We start from the raw sequence: 24,616 nt of genomic DNA, 5'->3' as shown, positions 1-24,616 counted from the left end.
CTCTTTGTGATTCACGTCATTCTTATTTTCATTTCCTAGATTAGCAACCCTGAGGCTAACAGCAGGTCAAGGAGCTTGCCCAGCTTCCCCCAGCTACAAAGCACCAGAGCTGGGACTTGAACTCAGGTCTGGCTCCGGAGAAGGAGCTCTGGCTACCCCCCTACACAGCTGCTTCCCCCTGGCTCTTCTCCGTCCCTTGCCCCATTCTGGTCTATCTGAATATTTCCCAGTACACATTTCTGCCTGGAAGGCACTTCCTGCCTCACTTTACCGAGTGTCTTCTTTTAAGCTCTGGGAAATGCTTTCCTGGGGAAACCTGTTGTACCTCACTGAGACAAGAGGGACAAAGCTGGGCACTTACAAGAATGCAAGGAAGGTAGGTTCTCAATCAATGCGTGTTGAATGAATAGCCCCTGTTCCTCTGAATAGTTCCCTAATATCACTCTCTGGAAAGGACCCAGATCCCAAGAGAAGTTTGGTTTTAACAAGGGACAAGAGGGTCAGTGAGTACACAGCAGTAAACAAGAGCAACTGCTGATGTGTGAGGAATTACCCCTAGCTCCTTGCTGGTGATGTCATACTCCTGGATCATCCCTCTCTGGACTATTCTTAGGAAAAGTCACCTGCAACTCTGAGCTAGACAGGGCTACCCTCTCAAGGCAATAACCCTGAAGGAGCTCAAAGGAAGCCAAAATAGCAGTTCAGGGAGCGACCAGGGAACCCCATAATCTCCCACTCATTAGACACTTATTTATCCAGGGTCTATGTATACAGAGCATCACCAGAGGTCCTAACCTTGGCTCTCTGGTTTAGGAGCTGGAAGGAAGTCTTTAATAGGGTGAGGCTAAAGGTAAAGAGACAGAAACCCCTACTTTCTAGAAGGGCCTGGAACCTTCTCGCTGCCTATGGATAAAGCATCCTACCTGGTGAAATGATCCACCAGCCTGGTTGCAGGTTTCATGCTCAACTGAGTTGTGCCACTGAGCCCTGAGGCCTCAGCTTGGATATAGGAGCCATCAGCCTCTTAAGTTCTTCCTCTCCAGGGGCTATCTGAGGAGCCTGGCTCTTCCCCATGACAGGCAATCCCTTGAATTCCTATCTCCTGTTCCTTCCGCCCACCTTCACAAGGCACATCCACTAAGGCAGGTGCCCCAGACCCACTTACTCTGGGCACAGGCGTGGCTGCTGATCTTGCGGAAACCGGTGGGGCAGGCACATGTATAGTTCTGGCCACTGGGCAGACACAGGTGGGTGCAGCCTCCGTTGTTGTCCCCACAGCGGTTCTTCCCTGTTCAAAGAGCCCAGAGCAAAAGGATCAGGAGAGACCAAAGGTTGGCAGAGTCCACCCCAAGGCAAGTGAGTAGGGGTTTAGCCAGGGTGTGAGTTCCCTGGAAGGAGGAACTACGTCTCATTATTTTTTATATCTGTCCCAGCTGCGAACACAGTGAATCCCTGACAGAAGAGATATCCTATAAATGTTTGCCTGAATCAGATGGCGACAGTGAAGCCGATTTTCTTGACTCTCGATGTTGTATCCTAAATGTCCAGCAGAGGGAGAAATTGGCCCGTATCCGTGCCAACCGCAAATTCCCCGGCCGGAAACAATGGCAGCTGAGACAGGTGCAGGGAAGGTTCTCAGAGGCACCGGAGGTCTACCAGGTGGGTCCTTTCTTACCTGCAGGCTGGCGCTGGGGGTGCAGGGTGTGGATGTCCATGGGGAAATGGAGTTTGTTGCGAATGATCTCTTGGTTCTTGCCAGTGAATTTGTTAGCACTATTGATGCTCTTGGTGTGCCAGTCTGTCCAGTACAGGCTGTCTTCAAACACGGTGATGGCAAAGGGATGGGGGAGGCCTGGGGAAAGTCCAGAAGGACCTCAGTCCAGACAGAGCCTACCATGGGCTCCAGGCCCAGGCCTGGCAACTGCGCAAATCTCACCCTCTGCCAAGGCTCCTGGGGGCTGGGATTGGGGAAGAAGGATGAGAGATGAAGGAGAGTGGAGAAAGGGCCTCACCCTGGCTAATGACAGCCTTGCGGTGACTCCCGTCCAGATTGGCCCTCTCGATGACATGGTGCTTAGCATCCACCCAGTACATACGATGCCCAGCATAGTCAATGGTGAGGCCATTGGGCCAGAAGAGGTGAGTATCGGCAATGATGCGGCGTCCAGAGCCATCCATGCTGGAGGCCTCAATGCGGGGGGTGTTGCCCCAGTCTGTCCAGTAAATGGTACTAGGAAAAGACAAAAGGAAATTGAGAGACAGGCAGCAGAAGGCAGGTAGTAACAGGAATAATAATCAGACTGGGGCCTTTTATCCATTTAACCCAGGGGAGTCCAACTAGTAGGAGGCACATTCTGTGTGTAGTCCACGGAGTGTTTTCTAAATGTCTGAATTTAAATGTCTCTAGCAGGGCATTTATTCATTTAACAATTCTTTTTTTTTTTTTTTTAAGATTTTATTTATTTATTTTACAGAGAGAGAGACAGCAAGAGAGGGAACACAAGCAGGGGGAGTGGGAGAGGGAGAAGCAGGCTTCCTGCCGAGCAGGGAGCCTGATGCGGCGCTCGATCCCAGGACCCTGGGATCATGACCTGAGCCGAAGGCAGATGCATAACAACTGAGGTGCCCCCCCCCCTTTTTTTTTTAATAGTACTTGCAGGGCTGTCTCTTAGGGATTAGGAATATAGCAGTAAACAGAACAGACAAAAATCCCAACCCTTGTGGGAGACTTTTTTCTCTAATAACAAAAATTATTAATTTTTATTAATTAGTTCAACCCTATGAACTAATAATAAAAATATTAAGCGCCTGCAATGATTTAATGTGTCTTAGCCATTTAAAATGCATCATATTTTGGGTGGGTGAAATAGGTGAAGGGGGTCAAAAGGTACAAACTTCTAATTATATAAGTAAGTCATGGGGATATAATGTATGGCATGGTGACTACAGTTAATCACACTGTGCTGTATTATTTCAAAGTTGCTAAGACAGTAGATCTTAAAAGTTCTCATCACAAGAAAAAATTGGGGCGCCTGGGTGGCTCAGTCGTTAAGCCTCTACCTTTGCTTGGGTCATGATCCTGGGGTCCTGGGATCAAGCCCCGCATTGGGCTCCCTGCTCAGCGGGGAGCCTGCTTCTCCCTCTCCCACTCCCCCTGCTTGTGTTCCCTGTCTCTGTATCTCTCTCTATCAAATAAATAAAATCTTTAAAAAAAAATTGTTGTAACTGTTGTACTCTGACAGATGTTAACAAGACTTATTGCAGTGATCATTTTGCAATATACACAAATACTGAATCATTATGCTGTACACCTGAAACTGATATAAGGTTATATATGTATAAATATACCTCCATTTTATTTTATTTTTTTAAAGATTTTATTTATTTATTTGACAGAGAGACACACAGCAAGAGAGGGAACACAAGCAGGGGGAGTGGGAGAGGGAGAAGCAGGCTTCCGTGGAGCAGGGAGCCTGATGTGGGGCTTGATCCCAGGACCTCGGGATCATGACCTGAGCCGAAGGCAGACACTTAATGACTGAGCCACCCAGGCACCCCTGTACCTCGATTTTAAAAAGTGAGTCTCTTTTAAAATCTTCACACGGTTAGGAGGTAGGTGTGCTTTTTTTATCCCCAATTATAAGTGCCTGAGCGCAGGCAGATATAGACTGACCCAAGACCACACGGCCATTTCCTGCAGAGCCAGGACTCGAATCCAGGCATGTCTGGGTGCAGAGCCCATGCTGTTTTAAGGCCACACTGTGAAGAGGCCCTTCCAACAAAGTCTGGCCCAAGAACTGTCCCTAGAGGTTGCAAGAGGGATTTGGGAGCTTGAGACACAACTCACTCACCCCTCCATGGGATGCAAGGCAATAGCCCGGGGCTTCTCAAGGTTTTGCCACAGCAGCACCTTCCGATGGGCCCCGTCCAGGTTGGCGACCTCAATCCTTGATGTCCCCGAGTCGGTCCAATAGAGTTTGTCATGGACCCAATCCACAGCCAGGCCCCCTGATGGAAAGAGGCAACAGGAAAGTGTCAGGGATTCAGCCAGGTGTCCTCTGTGCCCACGTAACAAGAGCCAAATCTTACAGGAAGGTGTTGGGTTGGGCGCTGTTCTGACCATGTTATGTACACCAACTCACTTGATCGTCGGAACAACTCTGGTAGCTCAATACTAGAATCTCCGTGAAGATGGAGAAACTGAGGCAGAGAGAAGTCGAGGAACTGTCCAAGGTCAAGCACTTCCTCCTCTCAGCCAACCATATTCTATCCTGAATCCTGGCTCCCTGACCCACGCCCAGGGTCCCCTACCCCCCCACTCCCCGCACTGCCTCAAGGGTTTGCAAACTGGCTCAGAGTTTTGTAGAGGTACTTCAGAAGTTCCATAAGCATATGAGTCAAATGTGCATGATACCAGATTCTAATCCACTTCACTGGCTTGTAGAATGGCCTAAGATTACAGAGTGAGCTCTTGTTTTTTTAATCTGTAAACATTTGGATGTATCTATCTGGGTCGAGGAGAATATCCTTAATACTAAGCAATCAAAACGAAAGTCTGAACTGAACCAAATGCTAAGACTTAGAGCGAATTGTAACTGCTGCCCATAAATCTCTGATTTCAAATGATTACATTCATCAAAACATCTCATTACTATTGAGCCCAATAATGAGCAAATGTCATAAACCTGAACCCATAAAATTCATGTTTTCTCTACTAGAATTCCATCCAAGATTTCGTCGGAAGAAAAAGATGTTCTGCTGCCCAAGGCTTGCAAGCCACTATCCTGTCCCTTCCACTGCTGCTTTGCACACACCTGGCCCCGCCTTCCCCCCAGGGCCTCATTTCCTACCTGGGCTCTCGAGCCCTGTAGACACAACCTCCTCCACGTTGCTGCCATTGAGGTTGGCACGGAGGATCCGGTCCAGGGTGACATCTGACCAGAAGACGAGCTCGCGCCGGTGGTGGAAATCAAGGGCAATGGCGTTCTCCAGGTTGTTGAGCAGCAGCGTGTACTCGGAGCGGTGCGGCAGCACCTGCCGGATGTCGATGCGATTGGCGAACAGTAGCACAGGCTCCGGCCCTGGGACGTGGCATAGAAATGGGGCCCCCACTGGGCTCCAGAGCTGCCCTGACACCCATCAGCATGCGCCCCCAGCTCCTCAGTGGACAAATGGGGCCCCCTGTCCCTGAGGGCATGTCCAGAGCTGCTGGAAGCAGGACTAGAAGAGTGGGAGCCTCCAAAGCATACTCTCCCGCCCACCCCACCCCAGCGGAGATTTTCTTGGGGCTCAGAATGCAACTCACAGCTCCATTTTACGGAGATGCAACTCTCTCTACCTGTCAGCAAATCCCCAGGGACCAGAGCCCCTGGATGTCTCCAGGCTCAGCCCTCTGCCCAGCGAGCCGAACGCCAATAGCCCTTACCCAGAGCCTTGCAGCTGCGCCGGTCGGGCCGGAGCTCATAGCCTGCTTCACACCAGCACTGGAAGGCCCCTTCACTGTTGGTGCAGCCCTGGCTGCAATACCCCTCCTCCGCGCATTCATTCACATCTGGGAGGACCGGGCAGGGTCAGGAGATCTCCATTCTGCCATCCTCCCACCCCAACTCCCAGGCTGACTAGTCGCTTCCCGGCCCACATACCCATCTACTCTCCAGGCCTAGTGGGAAGGCTATACAACAAGTGGTTAAGGGCTTCAAGGTCATGGAGACCTGGGCTGGAATCCCAACTCTGCTCTCACCGGCTCGGTGGCCATCAGTAAGTTACTTAACCCCTCTGGGCTTCGGTTTTCCCATCTGTGAAACAGACAGGACCATCGCCACCTGCTAGGGGGATGATGAAATAAGGTCGCATCCGTCAAATGTCGGACCCAGGGGAGACACAGCTGCCTGTCCGCTGCCCCTGCCCAGCTCCAAAGCAGGCCCCAGCTCACCCTGGCACATGTGCCCATCCTCGGTGAGCCGGAAGCCTGTGTGGCAGGTACACTGCACCACCCCCCGCACCATCTGGCACTTCTGGGCGCAGCCACCGTTGTTAACATTGCAGTTCTCCTCGCCCGTCCGGGGCCCTGTGCCAGCCAAGCCAGAGATGGGAGTTGAGCCCAGAATCCTCCCCCAGACAGCCAACTTGGCATTCCACCTGGACCACGAAGAACAGCTCCCGAGGCTGCAAGAATCCCTAGGGAGGATTCTCTTTGAACCACATGGGTGGGGTTCAGCCACAGACCAGGGGCCAGGCCCGCCCACTGGGGACACTCACGGCAGTTCTGCTGTGGACTTTCATCACTGTTGTCCCCGCAGTCGTTGACCCCGTTGCACAGCTTCCGCTGCCCGATGCAGCGCCCATTCCAGCACAGGAACTGGTCTGAGGCACACTGGGGGCTTCCTAGAGAGTGGGGGAGCAGAGCAGGGCGGGAGGGAGAGGCAGGTCACAGCAGGGCAGGGCTTGGGTCAACAAAAGGATGGGAGCCTGTCATTTTCTAGGGCGAGCTGGAGACAGATGAGATTCAAGGTGGGAGGGTCGGGGTCCAGGGCAGGAAGCAGCTCAGACAGGGCTGGCTGGATGTCTGCATTTGTTCGCTCCCAGGACACCACAGTGGAATGGTGAGGGACATGGGACAAAGGAGAGAGTGCATCCGTGTCCTGCACCTGGCGGCATGGCCAGGGCAGTCAGGGGGCTGTCAGCCACAGAGAACAGTCCCCGCTCACGAGGCCAGAGCAACAGGCGGGCTGGCTGTGTATGAGTCAGAACATGAGAGGCTGCTGATGTTGTGTTCCAGGCCATAAGGCTGGGCCGGTAACAGATGCACCTGGATTTGACACTGGTAACTGTGAAGGGCAGGAAAAATCCAGGCCGTGGGCAAGATCTGACGAAAGCATCCCTGTAGCCCAATGGAATGGCAGTGGTGACCCCCTCCGTCCACCCCTGTCCTCCAACCCAACCACAGGTCAAGGGGCCTGGGGACCCCTCCCGGGAGACTCCACCTGTGTTCTCACAGTTCTCTTCATCACTGTTGTCTGCACAGTCGTCCTCCCCATCACAGCGCCAGGACAGGTGGACGCAGCGGCCTGACCTGCAGCGGAACTGTTCGGCGGTACACATGGAAGTGGCTGCGCAAAGCAGAGGCCTCGTGAAAGGTTGGCCCCGCTGCGGCCCGAGGCTCCGCCCCGCGCTCCATGCCAGCATCCACGCCACTCTCCTCACCGGTGTTCTGAACTGTGTCTTTGTGCAAATCAGAAAAAAAGGCAACCTTTCCCCCAAGACGCCTTCCTGCTACCCGCAAGAAAACTGCCGGGACATATATACAAATCCCTAGAACTACAGAATGCGCACATCCACTGTGTGACTGGCATCCCTTTGGACATAGCGCCTCTGTGCCGTGCCCAACCTACACCACCGTCCACAACAGTCCTGTCCCATCTGTCTTCATCCACGGTGGCTTTTTTGGCTCCACGGGCCCTTTCCCTACTTCCGGCTCCGCCCTTTGGCCCTGCCCCCACTCACTGCAGTTGCGCTCATCAGATTGGTCATCACAGTCCGCATCGCCATCACAGCGCCAGCCTGCGTTGATGCACAGGCCACTGTCACACATGAACTCCCCCGAGCGGCAGGGCTGGTGGGAGGCTGGGGAAACAGGACAGACTCCTGTCGCTGGCCAGTCCCAGGACACAGGGTCCAGCGCAGACCAGAAAGCCCGGCCCCAGCACCCAGCTCCTCCGTCTCTGCCCGACCGGAAGCTGAGAATCCGGAAACTCCTCCCCTGAGCTCCTGCCCCAGCTGGCACCTGTGCCTTTCCACTCCAGGAGTTCCTCGGGCCTGGCCTCCCTCCCTCCTCCTCCACCCTGCTGGCCAGACCACTCACAGCAGTCGGACTCGTCTGACCAGTCCCCGCAGTCATCATCCCCGTCGCAGTGGTAGATATCGAGGATGCAGCGGCCGTAGGCACACTGGAACTCCTCCAGGTTGCAGGGGGGCGTGGGCACTGCTGAGGCTGGAAGGCAGGCAGGGGTCGGGAGCGGCATACACTCAGGCCCGGACACAGGACAGAGGCCCTGACTCCTCCAGGGGGTGAGACGTTCAGGCAAGGAGAGCGAGTTTCATCTGGGACGGTCCCGATGCACTCCCGTGTGTGGGTGGACCGACGTGAGCCGTCCCTCCGCACCTGGGGAACGGGCTCCCACCCGAGCTCCTGGCCCACTGCGCATGCACCCTGCAGCCTGGCCCTCGCGCCCCTGGGATGCCGCCCTCTGCCCCGGCCCAGCCCACCAGCCTGGGTTCTGGGGCCACTCACGACAGCTCTCCTCGTCAGAGCCATCTTTGCAGTCGGTGTCACCGTCGCAGTACCAGTGCTCGGCGATGCAGCTTCCGTCACTGCAGCGGAATTCCTTGTCAGAGCACTTGCGCATGTCTGGGGGACGCAACGGGACAGCGATCCTGCAGGAGCCCTACAGGCCGCGCTCCTTCCATCATCCCCAATGCCCCCCCTCACCGCCCCTGAGGGTCTGACCCAGCCCCTGCCAGACATCACAGACTTGGTGCAGACTGCGGTGGGGGGAAGCCGCGGCCCTGGCGAGACTGGGCCTCGGGCTCCTGTCCCGTCCCGCGGTTCCCGGGGGGTCTGCACGGTTCTGCCCCTCAGCCTTCCTCCCGGTGCTCCAGATACCCAGGCAGTTGAGGGTGCAGCAGTGCTAGAGCGGGTGCTGCCCACTGTCCCGGAGGCCACGCCATCGCAGCCGTCCCCCCACCCCCACCCCAGAGCTCCACTCACCGCACTGCTCATCGCTGTTGTCACCGCAGTCATTGTCCCCGTCGCAGTGCCACAGACTCCGGATGCAGTAGCCGTTCTGGCAGGGGAACTCGTCCTCCTCACACTCCCGGGGGGCTGCGGGCACAGAGCAGTCAGGCCGCTGCAGGCCCGACAGAAAGGCCCACAGAACAGGGCAGTTGTGCTACCCCAACATTGCCAGGAGGGATCTGAAGCAGGGGGCCCTCTCTTGGGCTCATCTAACCAAGAGCTGAAGACCCTAGAGCTGACGTGGACCTGGGGCATCATTTTCTAATTGAAAATCCCTTCCCAGCAGAGCCTGATGGAGCCCGCCTGGCGCCGCCGGCACTCACGGCAGTCCTGCTCGTCTGAGTCGTCCTCGCAGTCGTTGTCCCCATCACACACCCAGGAGCGGCGGATGCACTTGCCATTGTCACAGTGAAAGTCAAGAGGAGAACAGGTGGGCAGCACTGAGTCCCGGTAAAAGAACGCAACAGAGAATCAGAGCCTGGGACACTTACCGAGACAGCCTCACCTGGGCTGGAAACCCTTTGCCAACACCCCTGGCCCCACGTCTCCCCGCGTGAGCTGCAGTCCTTCCTCACAGACTCCCATGCCTGCCCCCAGCTCATGGAGAAATGAAGCAGAAACCACAGCTGAGAAGCCAGACTATTCGCAGGGAATGGCCACGAGGGGTTCACAGGGCAGGGCAGCCCAAGGAACCCAAAACCACTGAGAGAGCAGTAAGAAAAACATGAGCAAGAAAGAGAAGTGTATTTTTTTTTCTTTTCCTCCTGTTAAATGATGATTAACATATCTGGGCTCAATTTCCAGTTCTAGAACTCATTACTTATCACACCGAGTGAGTCAGGTACCCTCTCTGAGCCATAGGTTCTCTGACTGTAACAATGGGGGTAATTATACTTGGCTCACAGCGGTCTTTTGAGAGAATGCACATGACAGTGCTACATGAAAGTGAGCCATTTATCATCACAATTAGCTGACCCGGTGGGGGTTAACAAGGTCCAGGTTGTAGCTTCAATCTTACTAGACTAATTAGCCACCCTCAGACCTAGGTGCTGCAGGTGGCACCCCAGACAACTGGCTCAGCAGCGACAGGCCTAGAGATCCGAGGCAGGATGCCCTAGCCTGTTGTGCATACATTACTGAGCTAGGGGAAAGGAAGATTTAAAGAGACTATAAGATTTCTTACAAAGTTCCTATTATTAAAAAAGATATGATTATACAGAATACCAGCATAAGATATACAGAAATAATCTGCATCCATATGTAGTATGCACATTAAAAAATGCACAAATACGCAGTACAAATAGACAAACATATATTCACATAAATACGGAGAGATCTATTTAAAGAGACTGCCTACAGTTTTCAAGGGTGTTTTCTTCCACACTTGTCACAGTTTATTGGTCATATCTGCATGGAAAATATAGGAAAGACAGGAGGACTGGAGCCATATATACTGTGAAGAAGCCACCCATCTGTCAATATCTGTCACCCTCACAGGAGTCCAATGTGCTGAGTCTGACACGGCCAGTGCACAGAACACTCCCTTACACCCTCATCCCTGGGTTCTCCTTCTAAGGCTTCCCGCCGCTGCCTGGAGGGTGGGGGCTGGAGGTGCCTGGTGGGGGAGGGAGGCGCTTACTACAGCCGTCCTCATCGCTGTGGTCCCCGCAGTCGTTGTCCCCGTCACACTGCCACTGCGCAGGGATGCAGGTACACTCGCCGAGGGCGCTCACTGCACACGTGAAGTGGCTCCGACCACAAGCACACTCGGGGCTGCTGGCCAGGCCTGGGCAGAGGGGAGAGGAACCAGTGAGGGCTCGGCTCCTGCCTAACCAAAGCGCATTCCAGAGAGTAAAGCAGAGGAGCCTAGTCTAGTGGTCAGGGAGCCACAGTGATACCACGGGGAGATGCAGACCATGCAATCATGCCTTCCCCCTTCCTCCAATGCACAAATGGTCAAGAAGATAATCTGTGGCTCTGGATTCATAAGCAGTCCAGGTACCCCTTCTATGATCGGGGCTTTTGGCCCAGTACCCCCAAGAGACCGGAGATAAACAATGCCACTCAGAGAGACGGTGCTCTTGGGGAAAAGGAGCAGGGGGACAGAAAGGGTGATGCAGAGAGAAACTCAGTACCCTTCCCTCCAAAGCTACGTTGAAATATGGATGCTTTTGCCTCTGGCCAGGACCAGACCCTTGGTTGTTGGCCAGGGAGGGCAAGAAATAGTGGAATTAAAATGCCGGAGCCCCTTTTGGAATAAGGAATCCATACAGGGGACCAGGAAGCAGCACAGGCTGTTGTGAGTCTCCCGATCAGAGGTTAGAACTCACCTTTGAGGAGGGTGACCAGGAGAAGCAGAGTCCCAGGGGGAGGGGACCAGGGCAGAGTGACTGGGACCAGTCAGAGCCTTCTTGTCTGTGGGACAGGCCACAGCCCGGAGGAAGGATGGCAGAAGCAGCCCCTCCCCCAGCCTCAGCAGCACGCAGCTGGGCTTCCCTATTGAGCTTGGAGCTATCTGCCTGGCCAAGTCCCATGACCGGCTGCTGTGCCCCCTCCCCAGCGTGCCCAGCAGGATGCCCTGGGATGGCGTGTGAATGGCTCAGTGCCCCTGCTCCAGCCTCAGCTGGAACAAAGGGTTCTGCCAGGGTCACTCTCCCCCCCTCCCTGCATTCATCTAACCCGCTGGGCTGCTGCAGCTGGGAAAGAAGGGGGCCACCGCTCATTGCTCATCTCTCCCCCTTGCTTTCTTCTCCCCTTCCTCCCCTTAGCTGGGCCTTGCCCTCAGTCTGGGCTGGAACAGGGAAGGAATTAAGGCCCAGAATGAAAGGGTGTACTGCTATCCCCTCCAAAAGCAAGGAGAGAGCCCTGAAGCTGTCCCTCTCCACTTGAACCCCCAAAGGTAAGTGTGAGCATAAGGCATGGATTCCTATCCTAATCTGCAGATGGATGGCTGGATGGCTGGATAGATGGCTGGATGGCTGGATAGATGGATGGATGGATGGATGGATGGATGGATGGATGGATGGCCGGCCAGCATTTGGGATCAGTGAACCACTGAAACTATAGGCAAAATGTACATTTCTGGAGTAAAGGACCACAAATTTCACCAGATCCTCAACTGAGACTTCGCCTTCCCCTTCCATAAGCGAAGGCAATCAGCTGCCCTAGAAAAGATGCTGGATTTCCCGTGGAAACCAAAGGAATCGTTTTGAGAGGTGCAGCATCTCTACACTTCAGAGGAAGGCTTTACTCCAAGCCCAGGGCTCCTGTCTGTCCAGGTCTGTCTGCATGTGCAGGACAGAGGATTCTTCCCCAGGGAAGCACTGAAGACCCATCTGTCCCAGCCCCTGCCCCAGCCCCATCCTTTTGGGCCTATTCAGAGAGCACGTAGAAGGGAATGGGCTTTTTTCACTCAGACCCTGAGCAACTTTTGTGACCAGGTCATCACAGCTATGGGTACTACTTTAAGGAACTCTGGCTGGATGAAACAGCAAAGACTAAATATTCCAAAGGACTCCATTCAATGGGCTTCCCAGCATGCAGATCCCCTTCACAGGGAGGAATAGTGAAGAGGAAAGATACGACTAACTCAGTGGTTCTCAATCAGGGATGGTTTGTCCCCCAGGGGAACATCTGGCAATGTGTGAGATTTTTGGTTGTCATGACTGGGGGTACTTCGGGCATCTAATGGGTAGAAGCCAGGGATGCTGCTGGACATCCTACAAGGTACAGGGCAGGCCCCCACAACAAAGAAATTCTCCAGCCCCAAATGTCAAGAGAGGTCGAGAACACAGCAGGGAGCAAGAATTCACGTTGGGTGAAGGGGGTGACAACACCAGAGAGGAAGAAGGGAGGTTTGGAGGAGCAGGAGAGGAAAGCACGAGAGGTGCCCTGGACCGGAGCAGACAGACTGGGCTCCCCTGACCAGCTGTGTGACCTTGTACAAGTCGCTTGGCTCCCTGAGCCTCTGCTTCCTTGTTTGTGAAAAGCCACATGGATTGGACCAGAAGGTCAACGTGGACGAACCTAACCTCGTGCCTTGGCACACCGAAGATGTTCAGTAAATACAGGCTGGGGCCGTGGACTGTTGTGGATGCAGGGACTAAATTTTTCCCAAAGCACCAGGATTAGGAGAGCAAGAACAGCAGGATTGCGGTGCTGCTTGCAAGTTAAAAAATATTACCGAAGGTAGAGGAGCCTTCAGTCCTCGGCTGATTTTCTTTTTTTTAGGGCCCCACCCCCTGCCTTTGGCGGCACAATAAAAGAAGTCCCGATTTCCCGCAGCAGACTTCAGGAACAAAGCATTCCATCAGGTGGGCACCGAGTTCGTTGCAGGCGGCCCAAGAGTCCCGGCTTCCTGCCTGGCATAGCAGCCGTCATCAGGCAAACCCTGCGCTTGGGCTTTCCTACAGTAAACAGACACATTATACTCCAAAAAGCCGGCTCTCTGGACAACCGCTGCCCCTCTGGGATCCCTGGAGGTAGAATTCTGCCTTTTCACACAAGTCCTGGCTGCGATCAGAAAGGACAGCTTTTAACCCTTTTGAACAAAACGAGTGAAGAAAGGAAACAGATGAGGGCAGGTGGCACGCTCAGCCTTCACTTTGGAAAGTGGTTAAGTTAGAGTACTCAGCTATGCTCTTGGCCTTGAAAGCTATTTGCCAGCCACACTCCGTTCAGCCTCCAGGGGCTTGGGCCTTCTTGACCTAAAGCAATTCAACAACAGAAAAGATCTCTCCCCAGAGTGTTCCCTACCCTTGATAGGCAAGTCATCCAGTTTTGGGGGATACATGGGAATGGGCTCATAGGGTCTTCCTGGGAGGTTAACCAAAATCCCACCACTTACACCTTGCCTCCTTTGCCTCAGCCACCTACCCAATTCCTCACAGCCTTGTTTTGAAGGAAAGAAGGGCAACATCCATTTGGTGGTATACCAGATGTTTGTGGAACGTTGTAGGAAAGAGCATAGATTCTGGAGTCAGAGACTGGAGTTCAAGTCCTGATTCCACCACCAACTCTACAACTTTGAGCAAGTTGATTAAGGTCTCTGAGCCTCAGTTTCCTCATCTATAAAATGCGAATCCATGTAAACTGCTTAGCACAGGACCAGCGCATGGCAAAAGCTTTATAATAATACAACCATAATATTTACTGAGGATGTACTTACCAGGTGCCCTTCAGATACTTTTCTAAGTGCTTTTCTTTTCTTTTTTTTTTTTTTAAAGATTTTATTTATTTATTTGAAAGAGAGAGAATGAGAGAGAGAGCACATGAGAGAGGGGAGGGTCAAAGGGAGAAGCAGACTCCCTGCCGAGCAGGGAGCCTGATGTGGGACTCGATCCAGAGACTCCAGGATCATGACCTGAGCCGAAGGCAGTCGCTTAACCAACTGAGCCACCCAGGCGCCCTAAGTGCTTTTCTTATGTTACATCATTGAATGCTCTCAACAACCCTGGGAGGTGACACTGCTATTATTGTCACTTTACAAAAGTTGAAGACACTGAGACACAGAGAGATGAAGTCTGTTGCTAGGTCACACAGGTACTAACTAAGGATTGAAACCAGCATTCACACCCAGGCGGATTGATCCCAGAGCCTCTGCTCTTAATCACTTCATTACACTGCCTCCCAAAGAGTGGTATCGCTGTTATGAGAATTTCCAAAAAGGGGAGGTCAAAAAGGGGAGTTTACAACACTGAGACTCCTGGATCCCTCTCCTTTATGCATTCTCCATTAGCAAATACACAGTGAGTTTGTGGATCTCAGGCAGTAACCTCTCCTTCTGGTTACTGCTCAGACTAAAGACCAATGTCTCTTGCCCTAAGGTAAAGTAGTGAAGCAGGGACAGTCTGGAGCCCCAGCCCTTTGAACCAGGGCCTCTGTGTTGTGTTGGTCCAGAAAGGAACAGGGCTTCTGACAACAAATAATAATGATTTACAGTAACTCTTTAAAAAGTTTGCAAGCTAATTTTGCATGCACACTTTCATTCACCTTTAATCATTACAACAACCCTCATTAGTTATTGCAGTCCCCACTTAATAGGTAAGGTCATCTGCTTTGGCCAAGGTCATGGGGTCAGTAGGAGAGCCAGGATGGCAGCCCCATTCTGCCCCTTAGACCAGTATTCTTCTCCTAATGTGATCTCAGAATCTGGATTTGCAACAAGCTTCCCAGAGGACACTGATGCATACTCAAGGTTAGAGAGGCACCGCTCTCTACCATCCCAGAGAATGCTCAGCTGAAGGGGGGACCACACCTGTCACTTAGAGGCCCACGGTGGACAGTGGCTGTACACAGCTACAGAGCAGCTTTTTCAAGTTGAACCAGGAATGAGAAGGCTTAAGGAGTGTCCTGTGAGTGCTGGGATCAGACGGCTACCAGAGGGGAAGGGATTACAATAGAAAGGGAGGAACCATCATCACTCATATCAAGGGTTTTTGTAACACACCAAAGCTCTCCTCTCTCCTCTTGCCCACTGTGGGCAATGATGAGGATATTAACCTCATTTAATAAGGATAAATTATGTGAAATGAAATAAACTACATCCAGGCCAACCAAGGGACAGATCCACTGATTTCATCTCCTTGGGCAGCCTAAGCAGTCAGTGTTTCTCACTGAAAGGGTTACCCATGGAGCAAGACAAAACTCGTAACTAAAAGGAGTGGGAGCAAGGAGCCATGTGGCAATGGATTTCACCTCATCCATAAGATACCTGGAATCGGGAGAGCCCTGGGCACCTATAAACAGCCCCTGTTCCAAAGGACAGAGCTTGCTTAGAAAACATCAGAGCCAACACCAAAAAAGGTAAATGGTGGGCAGAAGGAGGCCAGGAAGTGCACCCTTTCCTGATGCTGCCCTACCTGGACCCATGAGGCCCCAGATGAACTGAAAGCCCCTGGTCGGTGCTCCAGAGGCCCTCTGTGCCTCCTCAGCATTTAGCCCGCTGTGGGATCACTGTTCACTTAACAGACCATAAGCCTCCTGGCCGTTGGAGTTGTATGACACAGAGTTTTTGCCTTGTATTCACAGTGCACGGTTCAATGCTTGGTATGTAGTAGTTGATCAATACAAGTTTGTAAAATGAAGGAATGAATACTACATTCAGGTAGAGTCTTGTGCATGTTGGAGTCAAAGGAAAAGAGAGGCCCAGAGTATCAGAAATAAAAGTAGTGGGGTGCCTGGGTGGCTCAGTCGTTAAGTGTCTGCCTTCGGCTCAGGTCATGATCCCAGAGTCCTGGGATCGAGCCCCGCATCGGGCTCCCTGCTCTGTGGAGAGCCTGCTTCTCCCTCTCCCACTCCTCCTGCTTGTGTTCCCTCTCTTGCTGTCTCTCTCTCTGTCAAATAAATAAAATCTTAAAAAAAAAAAAAAAAGAAAGAAAAGTAGTTATTTCCTACCTAATCTGTAAGGAAGAAAACAGGAATCTTCTTTTTAAGGGGGGTATCCTGGTCCTATCCAGTTCCAGACCACTTCCTTCTCCTATAAGAGTTCCTTTTGCTCACTGGATTGGCAGGCTGTGATACTGACATGCTATGATTCTACTTATTTCTGTCCCTAAATCCTTAGAGGCCAGCCTCACCTGGTGTGAAAAATCTACCAGGTGAAGTCATCTCCTAGGGGGCTGCCTCAGGGAGGGGCAGCTTCAGACACATGATTACTGGTCCCGTCAAGTTCAGCCCTCTCTTGCCATTCTTAACCATGGAAAAGAAGTTCGTAATGGTCAATCTCCAAAGTTATGAGGCAGGGGAGCATAATGTTAAGAGCATGGGAACAAAACTAAGCTAGTTCCTGGCTGTCTGCCCCTGGGCATATTATTTAAATCTCTTTATACCCTAGTTGCTCATCAGGAAAATCAGGATAAGCATAGCCCCTACCTCACACGGATGTTATCAGAATTAAATTAGTTAATTCATAAAAAGCACTTAGCATAATGCCTGGCACATCCTAGGCTCTCAGTGAACAACAGCTCTTGCTATTACTATGATAGAATTTGACTCACCCAGAATCGTCTTATCCAGCCACCCCATGACTATTAAGCCCTGCTATTTCAGGGCTCAAGGTATCTAAAAACCTTACTGTGGGCCAAGCTGCAGTGCCCCCCTCCATGGGTTAAGCTGGTGGCATGAATGACCACAGGAAGAGGGGGACGAGGGTACTGTGGCAAGAGTCCTGCATCAGTGCCTTTCTGTGGAGGAGCTCCAGGCTCATAGTATCCTTTATCCTTACCTCGTTTATCAACAAATTCCTAGGAGGCAAGTATAGAAAAGAGCATTCAGAACCTAAATCACAGAGCAATTCAGAATTGGATTAGCCTCCTCTATTGTAAAATGGGGGTAATAATAGTACTTCTCTCACAGGGTTGCTGGGCCGTTTAAATGAAATAATACATATGAAGTACACGGTAAGGAGCTATTACTGTTGTTGTTATTAATCCCCATCATCTTCACCTGGATATGTCCTCTCTCTCAACCCAGTAACGTAGCTATGATACTAGGCTGTCTCCCTGCAGGTCCTCAAAAGTCTACTTACCCTGCCCAGCAGCTCAGTCAACAGATTTCACAAATCCAACAGGGCTTGAATGTGGCTGTGCTCTGCGAGGGGCTGCTCAAAATACTGCTTTCCTCTCCCCCCACCTCTCAAAACACAAGGTCCACACAGTAATACATGGCTTCACGAAAGCAACAAACCTCATCTCTCCTCCTGGGAGCTTTTTAAAGCCTCGCTCTGGGGCGCCTGGGCAGCTCAGTTGGTTAAGCCTCTGACTCTCGATTTCGGCTCAGGTCACGATCTCAGGGTTGTGAGATCGAGCCCGGTGTCGGGCTCCATGCTGGGCGTGGAGCCTGCTTGAGATTCTCTCTCTCCCTCTGCTTCTGCCCCCACCTCTAAATAAATAAATAAAGCCTCCCTCTGTCAAGAGCATGGAGAAGCTATTCTTTTTGCATCGAGAATCCATGAGAGGATGAAGACTGAAAACAGAGAGGGGAAGTCAATCTAAGACATAATATAGATAGTCCCAACCTAGATCTTTCGTTATAGCTTGGATATAAAATATTCCATACTAAGGGGCTGTATGGGTTAGAGGCTTAAAAGCTTAGGCTCTGGGTTCAAATCCTGGGCCAGTTCCTCACTAGCTGTGTGACAAACTGCTCTGAGCCTTAGTTTCTTATCTGTAAGACAGGAACCTAACAGTACCTACTTCATCAGAACACTGTGAGCAGTAAATGTGGTAATACGCCATAAATACCCCAGTGCCAGGGAGGTAGCAAAAGATTTTAAAATGTTAACTGCCCTGGAAGTAACTCTATATTATTTAGACCACATGTCCCAGTTTGTGATGTAAAAAATGGTTACCATCGATGCTTCCCAGAAGAGCAGAAATTCTTATTTGGGGGAGATGCGTATTAGAACCATTTGCTTTTACCCCCTCTCTGAACCTGTAGTTGAAATTTCTTGTTTAAACTGCCTGAGGAGTGGGAGGGTTGGGGGAGTGGAGAGAGGAGGAAAGAACTCCCCTTTCTTATTTGCTAGGCTTATGGATATTATAACCTCGCGTCTGTGTTTGGTCACCAGAAGGGTTTGGTTGACCCAACAGAGAAACTATCTCTTGTCCTCATTCATGCCTAAAAGGTGGTGGCAGGGCACGCTCCCAAGGCTGAGGCCAACCAAAGGTACATTTGGAGTGCCTCTCCCACCCCCGCCCTGTAGTCCTGGCAGGAAATGGAGCTGCTGAGCTTGGAGAGGCATTTATGATCTCCAAGCTTTATTTCACGTGCTGATCAGGTGTCCTTCCCAGTATCCTACTCAGTACCTGCCTGCGCCTACACCCAGACAGGAGGAGGGTCCCTCTCCTCCAAAAAGACTCTGCCCTGAGCCCAGAGCCTCCCCACCCCAGAAAACCTCTGCTGATAAATTATGCAGCAGCACCTTTGTGTTGCTGCCTCCCAGCCAGATGGGAGGTTTGCTCCCAGTCTTTTGTCTCCGGCTTTGCTCCCAGCTCAGATCCTTGGCTCCGTGCAGAGGTGAGCGGGTAGCTCCCGTAGGCCAAGTCAGGGCTTGCAGCAAGTCCCAGCAAGGCTTTTCCCAGCTGGGTCTCAGGCAGAGCCCTGCCCTGCCTCACTCTGACCTGAATGAGCAGGGGAATGAGTGTTAGGGACGCTTATAGTCAATCCACTCAGCTACGGGAATGCCTAAGTGCAGTGAAAGAATGAAGTTTGCTCAGAAGGGCGTAAAGAGGTGCCCAAGGGCACCTAAGATGTTTGCTTCTTGCTAAATCAAAAATGCAGAACAGAAAATGGAGTCAACCGACCGCCAGGAAGGCCAGAGAATCAGCTCTTCTTACCGGCTGCTCTTGGTTACGGTCAACTTTCTGCAGCCCCCAAAAACATCACATCACTGGCACCAACTTAAAAGGAAGAAACAAAGAGACAACAGGGGTCAAACTTTGGGGTGGAGGAGCTGGGGGCTGGGGTGGGGGTGAGTCATGGGCTTGAGACCCACATCAATCATCCCTGCACACTGACAGGATTCCTGATTGAAGACGGTAGTCATGAAGAAAGGTGGCGCTGCAATGGCCCAGCCCCCAAATTGGGGCAATTACTACCTTATGAGCTCTGGGGACTGACTCCTTTCCCAGGCCAGTGGGAGGGAGAGCTTGGAATTCTAAACCGTTCCAGCTACAAGAGACCTCAGCCAACACCTCTCACCCCAGGTCACGGCATCCTTAGAGTGAGATCCCTGGCCTCATCCCTGACCACAGAGCTTTTAACAAGGAAGCTCCCAGAGGAAAACCCCATCTCCCAGGACCTCTCTCAGGAGAACTAAGGTGGTGTGGGCTCCCTAGACTCATGGTATAGCTTAACAGATCTCCTTTCTGGAAGTATGGGCAGGAGGGAAACTATGCTTAGGTTTCATTAGGTTTTCAAGGTGGGGTGGGAAGAAGGGGCAAGATCTTTAAAAGAGAAAAGCAAAAAACCAGCTGAAATGAATGAAGGGCTGACCTTCCATTTTAGCGCATGACACTACAGTATAACGATTTGTTTACCTGGCTCCCATAGTCCAAAGGTAAGAACCATCTTTAATCTACTTAGGCAAACTTGCTAACAAACAGCTAACATTTATCCAAGCCTGCAGTGACGGAGTAGCCTGTGTTGAATGGTTTGAATATACTATTATCTCATTAAATTTTTTTTTAAAGATTTTATTTATTTATTTGAGAGAGAGAGAATGAGAGAGAGCACATGAGAGGGGGGAGGGTCAGAGGGAGAAGCAGACTCCCTGCTGAGCAGGGAGCCCGATGCGGGACTCGATCCAGGGATCCAGGATCATGACCTGAGCCGAAGGCAGTCGCTTAACCAACTGAGCCACCCAGGCGCCCCTTATCTCATTTAATTTTTACAATATTCTCGCATGATAATTTATTACTACTCCAGCTCGCCCCCCATTTACAGATAAGAATCCTGAAGTTCAGGGAGATTAAGTGTTTTGCACAGGGTCACAAGAAGTGCCCAAGCCAAGATTCAAACCCAGGGATGCCTGTATTGCTTAATCACCAAGCTATATACGTGGTGGTTAAGATTAGTACTTGGCAAATGTGTGTTTGCTGAATGAATGAACAAATGAATGGGTGCAGAACCCAATTTAGGGAATGCTCCTGAGTGTATCTGGGAGAAAGAACCTGACCCTGTCAGCTCTAAGCTGGAGGGAGAGCAGCAAGCACAGGCATTCATCAGAGCTATTTATAGGGCCAAACTTGGGCCCTGCCAACCAGCCAGTCCAGCCAGCCAGTCCTTAGGAAGTCTTTCCTGGGACACAGAATCCCACCATGCTGAGAAGGGGAGAAGGACTTCCCCTGCTGAAGATGAGATGGTAATCCAGACACAGTCTGGGGCCCAGATGCTCCATGCCTAGGCAACTATGGCAAAACTTGTAGCTAGGCTTCATCAAGGAATGTAGAGATTGTGGCTGGAACAGGCTCTAACAGACTTACTCAACCAAGGGCATGGAACTGTCTCATAATTATGAGATGTGCCCAATCATTAAAAAAAGACAAGTCTTCTTCTTAAAGTAGTCCCTGAAATTCCCTATCCAGGAAGCCCCTGGTATTGACCTTCTCTTCAAAGGAGAAGCAACATAGCCAATCCTTCCTATTTTTCCTCTTCTTAGGGATCAAGATTATCAGCGAATCAGTAGAAAGAGTGAACAAAGACCTATAAAATACCCTGTCCTCTGTGACCTTCTGTGTTCTCTGCCGGCCCAGAAGATGGACATGCCCAACGTGTTCTGTATCAGACACAGCCAGACTGGTTCCCTTGCACCTGTCATTCTTAATACCATGTGCCAGTCCCAAAGATGTTATCTGATATTCAAGAGGGGACAGAAGAGGAAATCCAAAATCAGTGACAAGCCAAGCATCTTTCACAAGTCCAACAAGATCAGGGACAAGGTCAATCAAGCACCATGACAACAGCCAGATGGAAAGGAGATCAGTCTCAGCTCTACTCTTTTGCACTCAATCTCAGAAATAGCCTTCTATCTACTTAAGCACCTGGGCAGAATTTTCAACTTTTTGCTTATCTGGAAGAGATCTCCAAGACAAACATGGTTTCTACTCTTCCAATGGTGGTAGACTGTCTGAGGCCTCACCTCAACCCTCAGGAGAAAGATACCCAGGGCTGTCAACAGCAATCAAGTTTCCTAACAAAATCTTCAAGGTTGGAGTGTTATGTAGGTTCAGGCCAAACACATAGGATCTAGGAAAAATCCACAGGACTAGCAGCATCCAACTAAGCACCTTAAACCTTAGTGTATTGCATCCATACTATAAAACACTGTCTTCTCCATGAGCCCCTGGAACATAGTGTTAGGGACCTTCTTGGTGGTATTTCTGGTTGAGCAATTGCTCAGTCTCATTGGTGAACCATGTATCTGTCCTTTCCCCCCACCCCCCAGACCTCCAAGGATGGTTCAGTATCAGGCTAGGGGAAGTTTAGATCTTCCTGCCCCTGAGTGTCCTTACACACGCACACAGAAAGTCTCCCATGCTCAGAAGTATCTATTAAACTTTTTGTCCTCAGGGCACCTGGGTGGCTTAGTGGGTTAAGGGTCTGCCTTCAGCTCAGGTCATGATCTCAGGGTCCTGGGATAGAGCCCAGCGAGGGGATCCCTGCTCAGCACGGAGCCTGCTTCTCCCTCTGCCTCTGCTCCTCCCCCTGCTTGTGCTCTCTCTCAAATAAATAAATAAAATCTTTAAAAAAAAATAAAGTTTTTATCCTTAAAAAGAACCCAAAAGAGGGGAGCCTGGGTGGCTCAGTCAGTTAAGCGGCTGCCTTCGGTTCGGGTCATGATCCCAGGCTCCTGGGATCGAGTCCCACATCGGGCTCCCTGCTCAGCGGAGAGCCTGCTTCTCCCTCTCCCTGCCTCTCTGCCTGCTTGTGCTTCTCTCTATCTCTCTGTCAAATAAATAAATAAATAATCTTAAAAAAAAAAAAAGAACCCAAAAGAGTTATCAAGAAGCCCCCCATCCTTTCTCTGTGAAGCATTAAATATACACAACTTGCTACCTCCATTCTCAGTGGAGATGTAGTATATGCAGTTTTGACAGCTCTGGGGCAATAAAATCCTCTTGATCAGTCTCAGCCCAGAACCTTCCAGCTCCCCTTTCCCTAGGGCAGAAGGCGACAATCTCCTCCTGTTGGTATCCGTTTTAGCCTTTTTTTTTTTTTTTCCCCTTTTTTCCCAGTGCCGTGCCATTTCCCTTGATCTTTTTCAAAACTTCCTCCAGGGGGCCGAGAGGAAAGTTCCATCCCCTTCTCTTGCAGCCCGAAGGGGGAAACCCCCCAAAAAGCATAGCTGTCCCTTTAAGGGGCCCATGTGGTGGGAAGAGCAGCTACATTCCTACCCCAGTAGGGCCGCTGTCCCGACACGCCAAAGAGGCTACAAATAACCTTCTAGGAGAGAGCCCGGGAGGGGGAGAGCACAGTGCGAGGAGGAACGTGGCTCGGCCAGGCTACTACGCGGAGAGGAAGAGCGGAGAGAAAGAGCTCAGTCGGCGTTAGAGAGGGCATGGAAAAAGTCGTTTAAAACCCACGGGTAGTTTAAATAACAGACACGAGAACTCTGTTCTGGATTTGGGAGGTAAACCAATCTTTAAAACGAGTGCCCAGGCATCTCCACGCCCTGCCAGGCAAGTGCCGAAATCCGCACTATTTCCACACGAGCTCCCGCACGCTAAAGAAAGAACCGGTGCAAGCCAGGCCCAGGGTCTAGAGACCCCTCCGTTCCAAACCCCACCCCCTCCTCCGGGCTGCGAGAATGAGAAGATTCGGATCTCACCCCACCACCACCCCCCCGGCTGAATCGGGTTGGGGTTCAGAGATCAAAGTTCTTTGATCTTTGGGCACAAACTAGAGGAAGCTGCTAAATCACGGGGTACACACTCGGTGCTAGGCGACTGTGGAGAAACAGATTCCACTGGAGCCCTAATCACACACAACAGTTGCGTACGGCACCAAACAAGTTATTAATAAGGAGCAGATGAAGCAGCAGTTCTGCTGCCATCCGTCCAGCTCCCCCGAGGGTCACCGCGCGGACCCGGAGGCTGCCTTCTGATGTTCGGCGATACCCGCCCCCCCGCCCCACTACTCCGGGTAGGACGGATCTGCGGGAGCCTTCCAGCAGTTTCTTCCCTGTGTCCCTCCTCTGCTCCTTTTCCAACCTGGTCTCCCCCCCCCCCCCCCCCGGGAAGGATCCCGGGCAGGAAGCTGATTGGTCGCAGCCAAGAGAGGGAACCCAAAACACCACTAAGGGGAGATGCTGCGAGCAAGCAGTACCCAAAGACCCTCGGTGGGAGCAAGGTCTGGAGTCCGAGGAACTGTTCCCCGAGTAGGGGAATCCCCAGAACACAAGCATTCCGATTCCACTAGAGCCCCGCTCCGGGAATCCGCTCGAGACCCCCGGTCCCTGCAAAGAGGGCTTTTTACAATTTATGGTTTAGCGACCATCCTTCCCCGCCTCCCTTTCTTCGCACACATTCATTCGTACCAAGGACACAGAGACCCTGTCTTAACCTGAAAGGGAAGCAGCCCCCAGTTCTTCAAAGAGCGGCGAGGGAAGGCGAGCGGGCGCCTCGGATCTTCCCTGAGCCCGGCCCAGATCCGAGCCGGGGAGCTCCTCCACGGCCGCCTCTCTCGGGCTGGAAGAGCTGGGGGAGCTCCTGCTACTCTCCTCTGCACGCACGCTCAGGGCTACTGCTTGCAGTGAGGGCGCGGGGTCTCAGGCCCCAGCCCGCGCCGCCCGGTTTTCGGGAGGTGAGTCCTGCTGCGGCCGGACCCACGGACAAACTTTCCCGGCGGGCCGGGCGGCGCGGGCACGGCGGCGCAGCTTACCGTGTGCGCAGAGCAGGGCGCCAAGCAGCAGCGCGCCCCACGGCCGCCTCATGGTGCCGCGGCCGCCGCCGGCGCTCCCTGTCGGCCGGGGGGGTCCCGCCGGCTCCCGCGGGACGGCGCGGCGGAGGGAGTCGGCGCAGGGTCCCGGAGGGGAAGCGTCCCGGTCCGCGGCGGCCGGCGCGTCCCGCAAGTCGCCGTCCGGCCGCTGCTGCCTCCAGTGCTGCCGGAGCCGAAGCCGCCCCGCCAGCGGACCGGGAGGGGGGTGTCCCGGGCCAGGCCGCCCCGCCCCCCGCGCCGCAGCCCCCGCCACCGCCACCGCGCCTGGTCCCGCCCCCAGCGCCGGGCCGGCCCCTTCCCGCCTTCGGCCCCCGCCCCCCGGTCCCCGGCCCCCACCCGCCAGCGCCTCTTGCACTGGCTCCGTTCTGCAGGCCGCCCCCACAT

At 52.4% G+C, this 24,616-nt stretch overlaps 1 protein-coding gene across 1 annotated transcript in view; it reads right to left on the bottom strand.

Moving 5' to 3' along the window:
* The window catches only part of LRP4 (LDL receptor related protein 4), a 50,551-nt gene extending 25,935 nt beyond the window's left edge, over window positions 1–24,616 (bottom strand). Inside the window, 17 exon segments of the mRNA XM_021685185.2 lie at window positions 1,166–1,288; window positions 1,676–1,852; window positions 2,013–2,230; window positions 3,852–4,008; window positions 4,851–5,081; window positions 5,426–5,551; window positions 5,933–6,067; window positions 6,259–6,384; window positions 6,984–7,109; window positions 7,504–7,623; window positions 7,862–7,990; window positions 8,291–8,407; window positions 8,768–8,881; window positions 9,118–9,234; window positions 10,434–10,580; window positions 24,176–24,343; window positions 24,346–24,616. Coding sequence (XP_021540860.1) covers window positions 1,166–1,288; window positions 1,676–1,852; window positions 2,013–2,230; window positions 3,852–4,008; window positions 4,851–5,081; window positions 5,426–5,551; window positions 5,933–6,067; window positions 6,259–6,384; window positions 6,984–7,109; window positions 7,504–7,623; window positions 7,862–7,990; window positions 8,291–8,407; window positions 8,768–8,881; window positions 9,118–9,234; window positions 10,434–10,580; window positions 24,176–24,343; window positions 24,346–24,616 — 2,602 coding nt within the window.

Source organism: Neomonachus schauinslandi, chromosome 11 (assembly GCF_002201575.2).
Source record: "Neomonachus schauinslandi chromosome 11, ASM220157v2, whole genome shotgun sequence".
In the NCBI taxonomy this organism is placed as follows: domain Eukaryota; kingdom Metazoa; phylum Chordata; class Mammalia; order Carnivora; family Phocidae; genus Neomonachus; species Neomonachus schauinslandi.
This window is presented reverse-complemented; position numbering and strand designations above follow the sequence as displayed.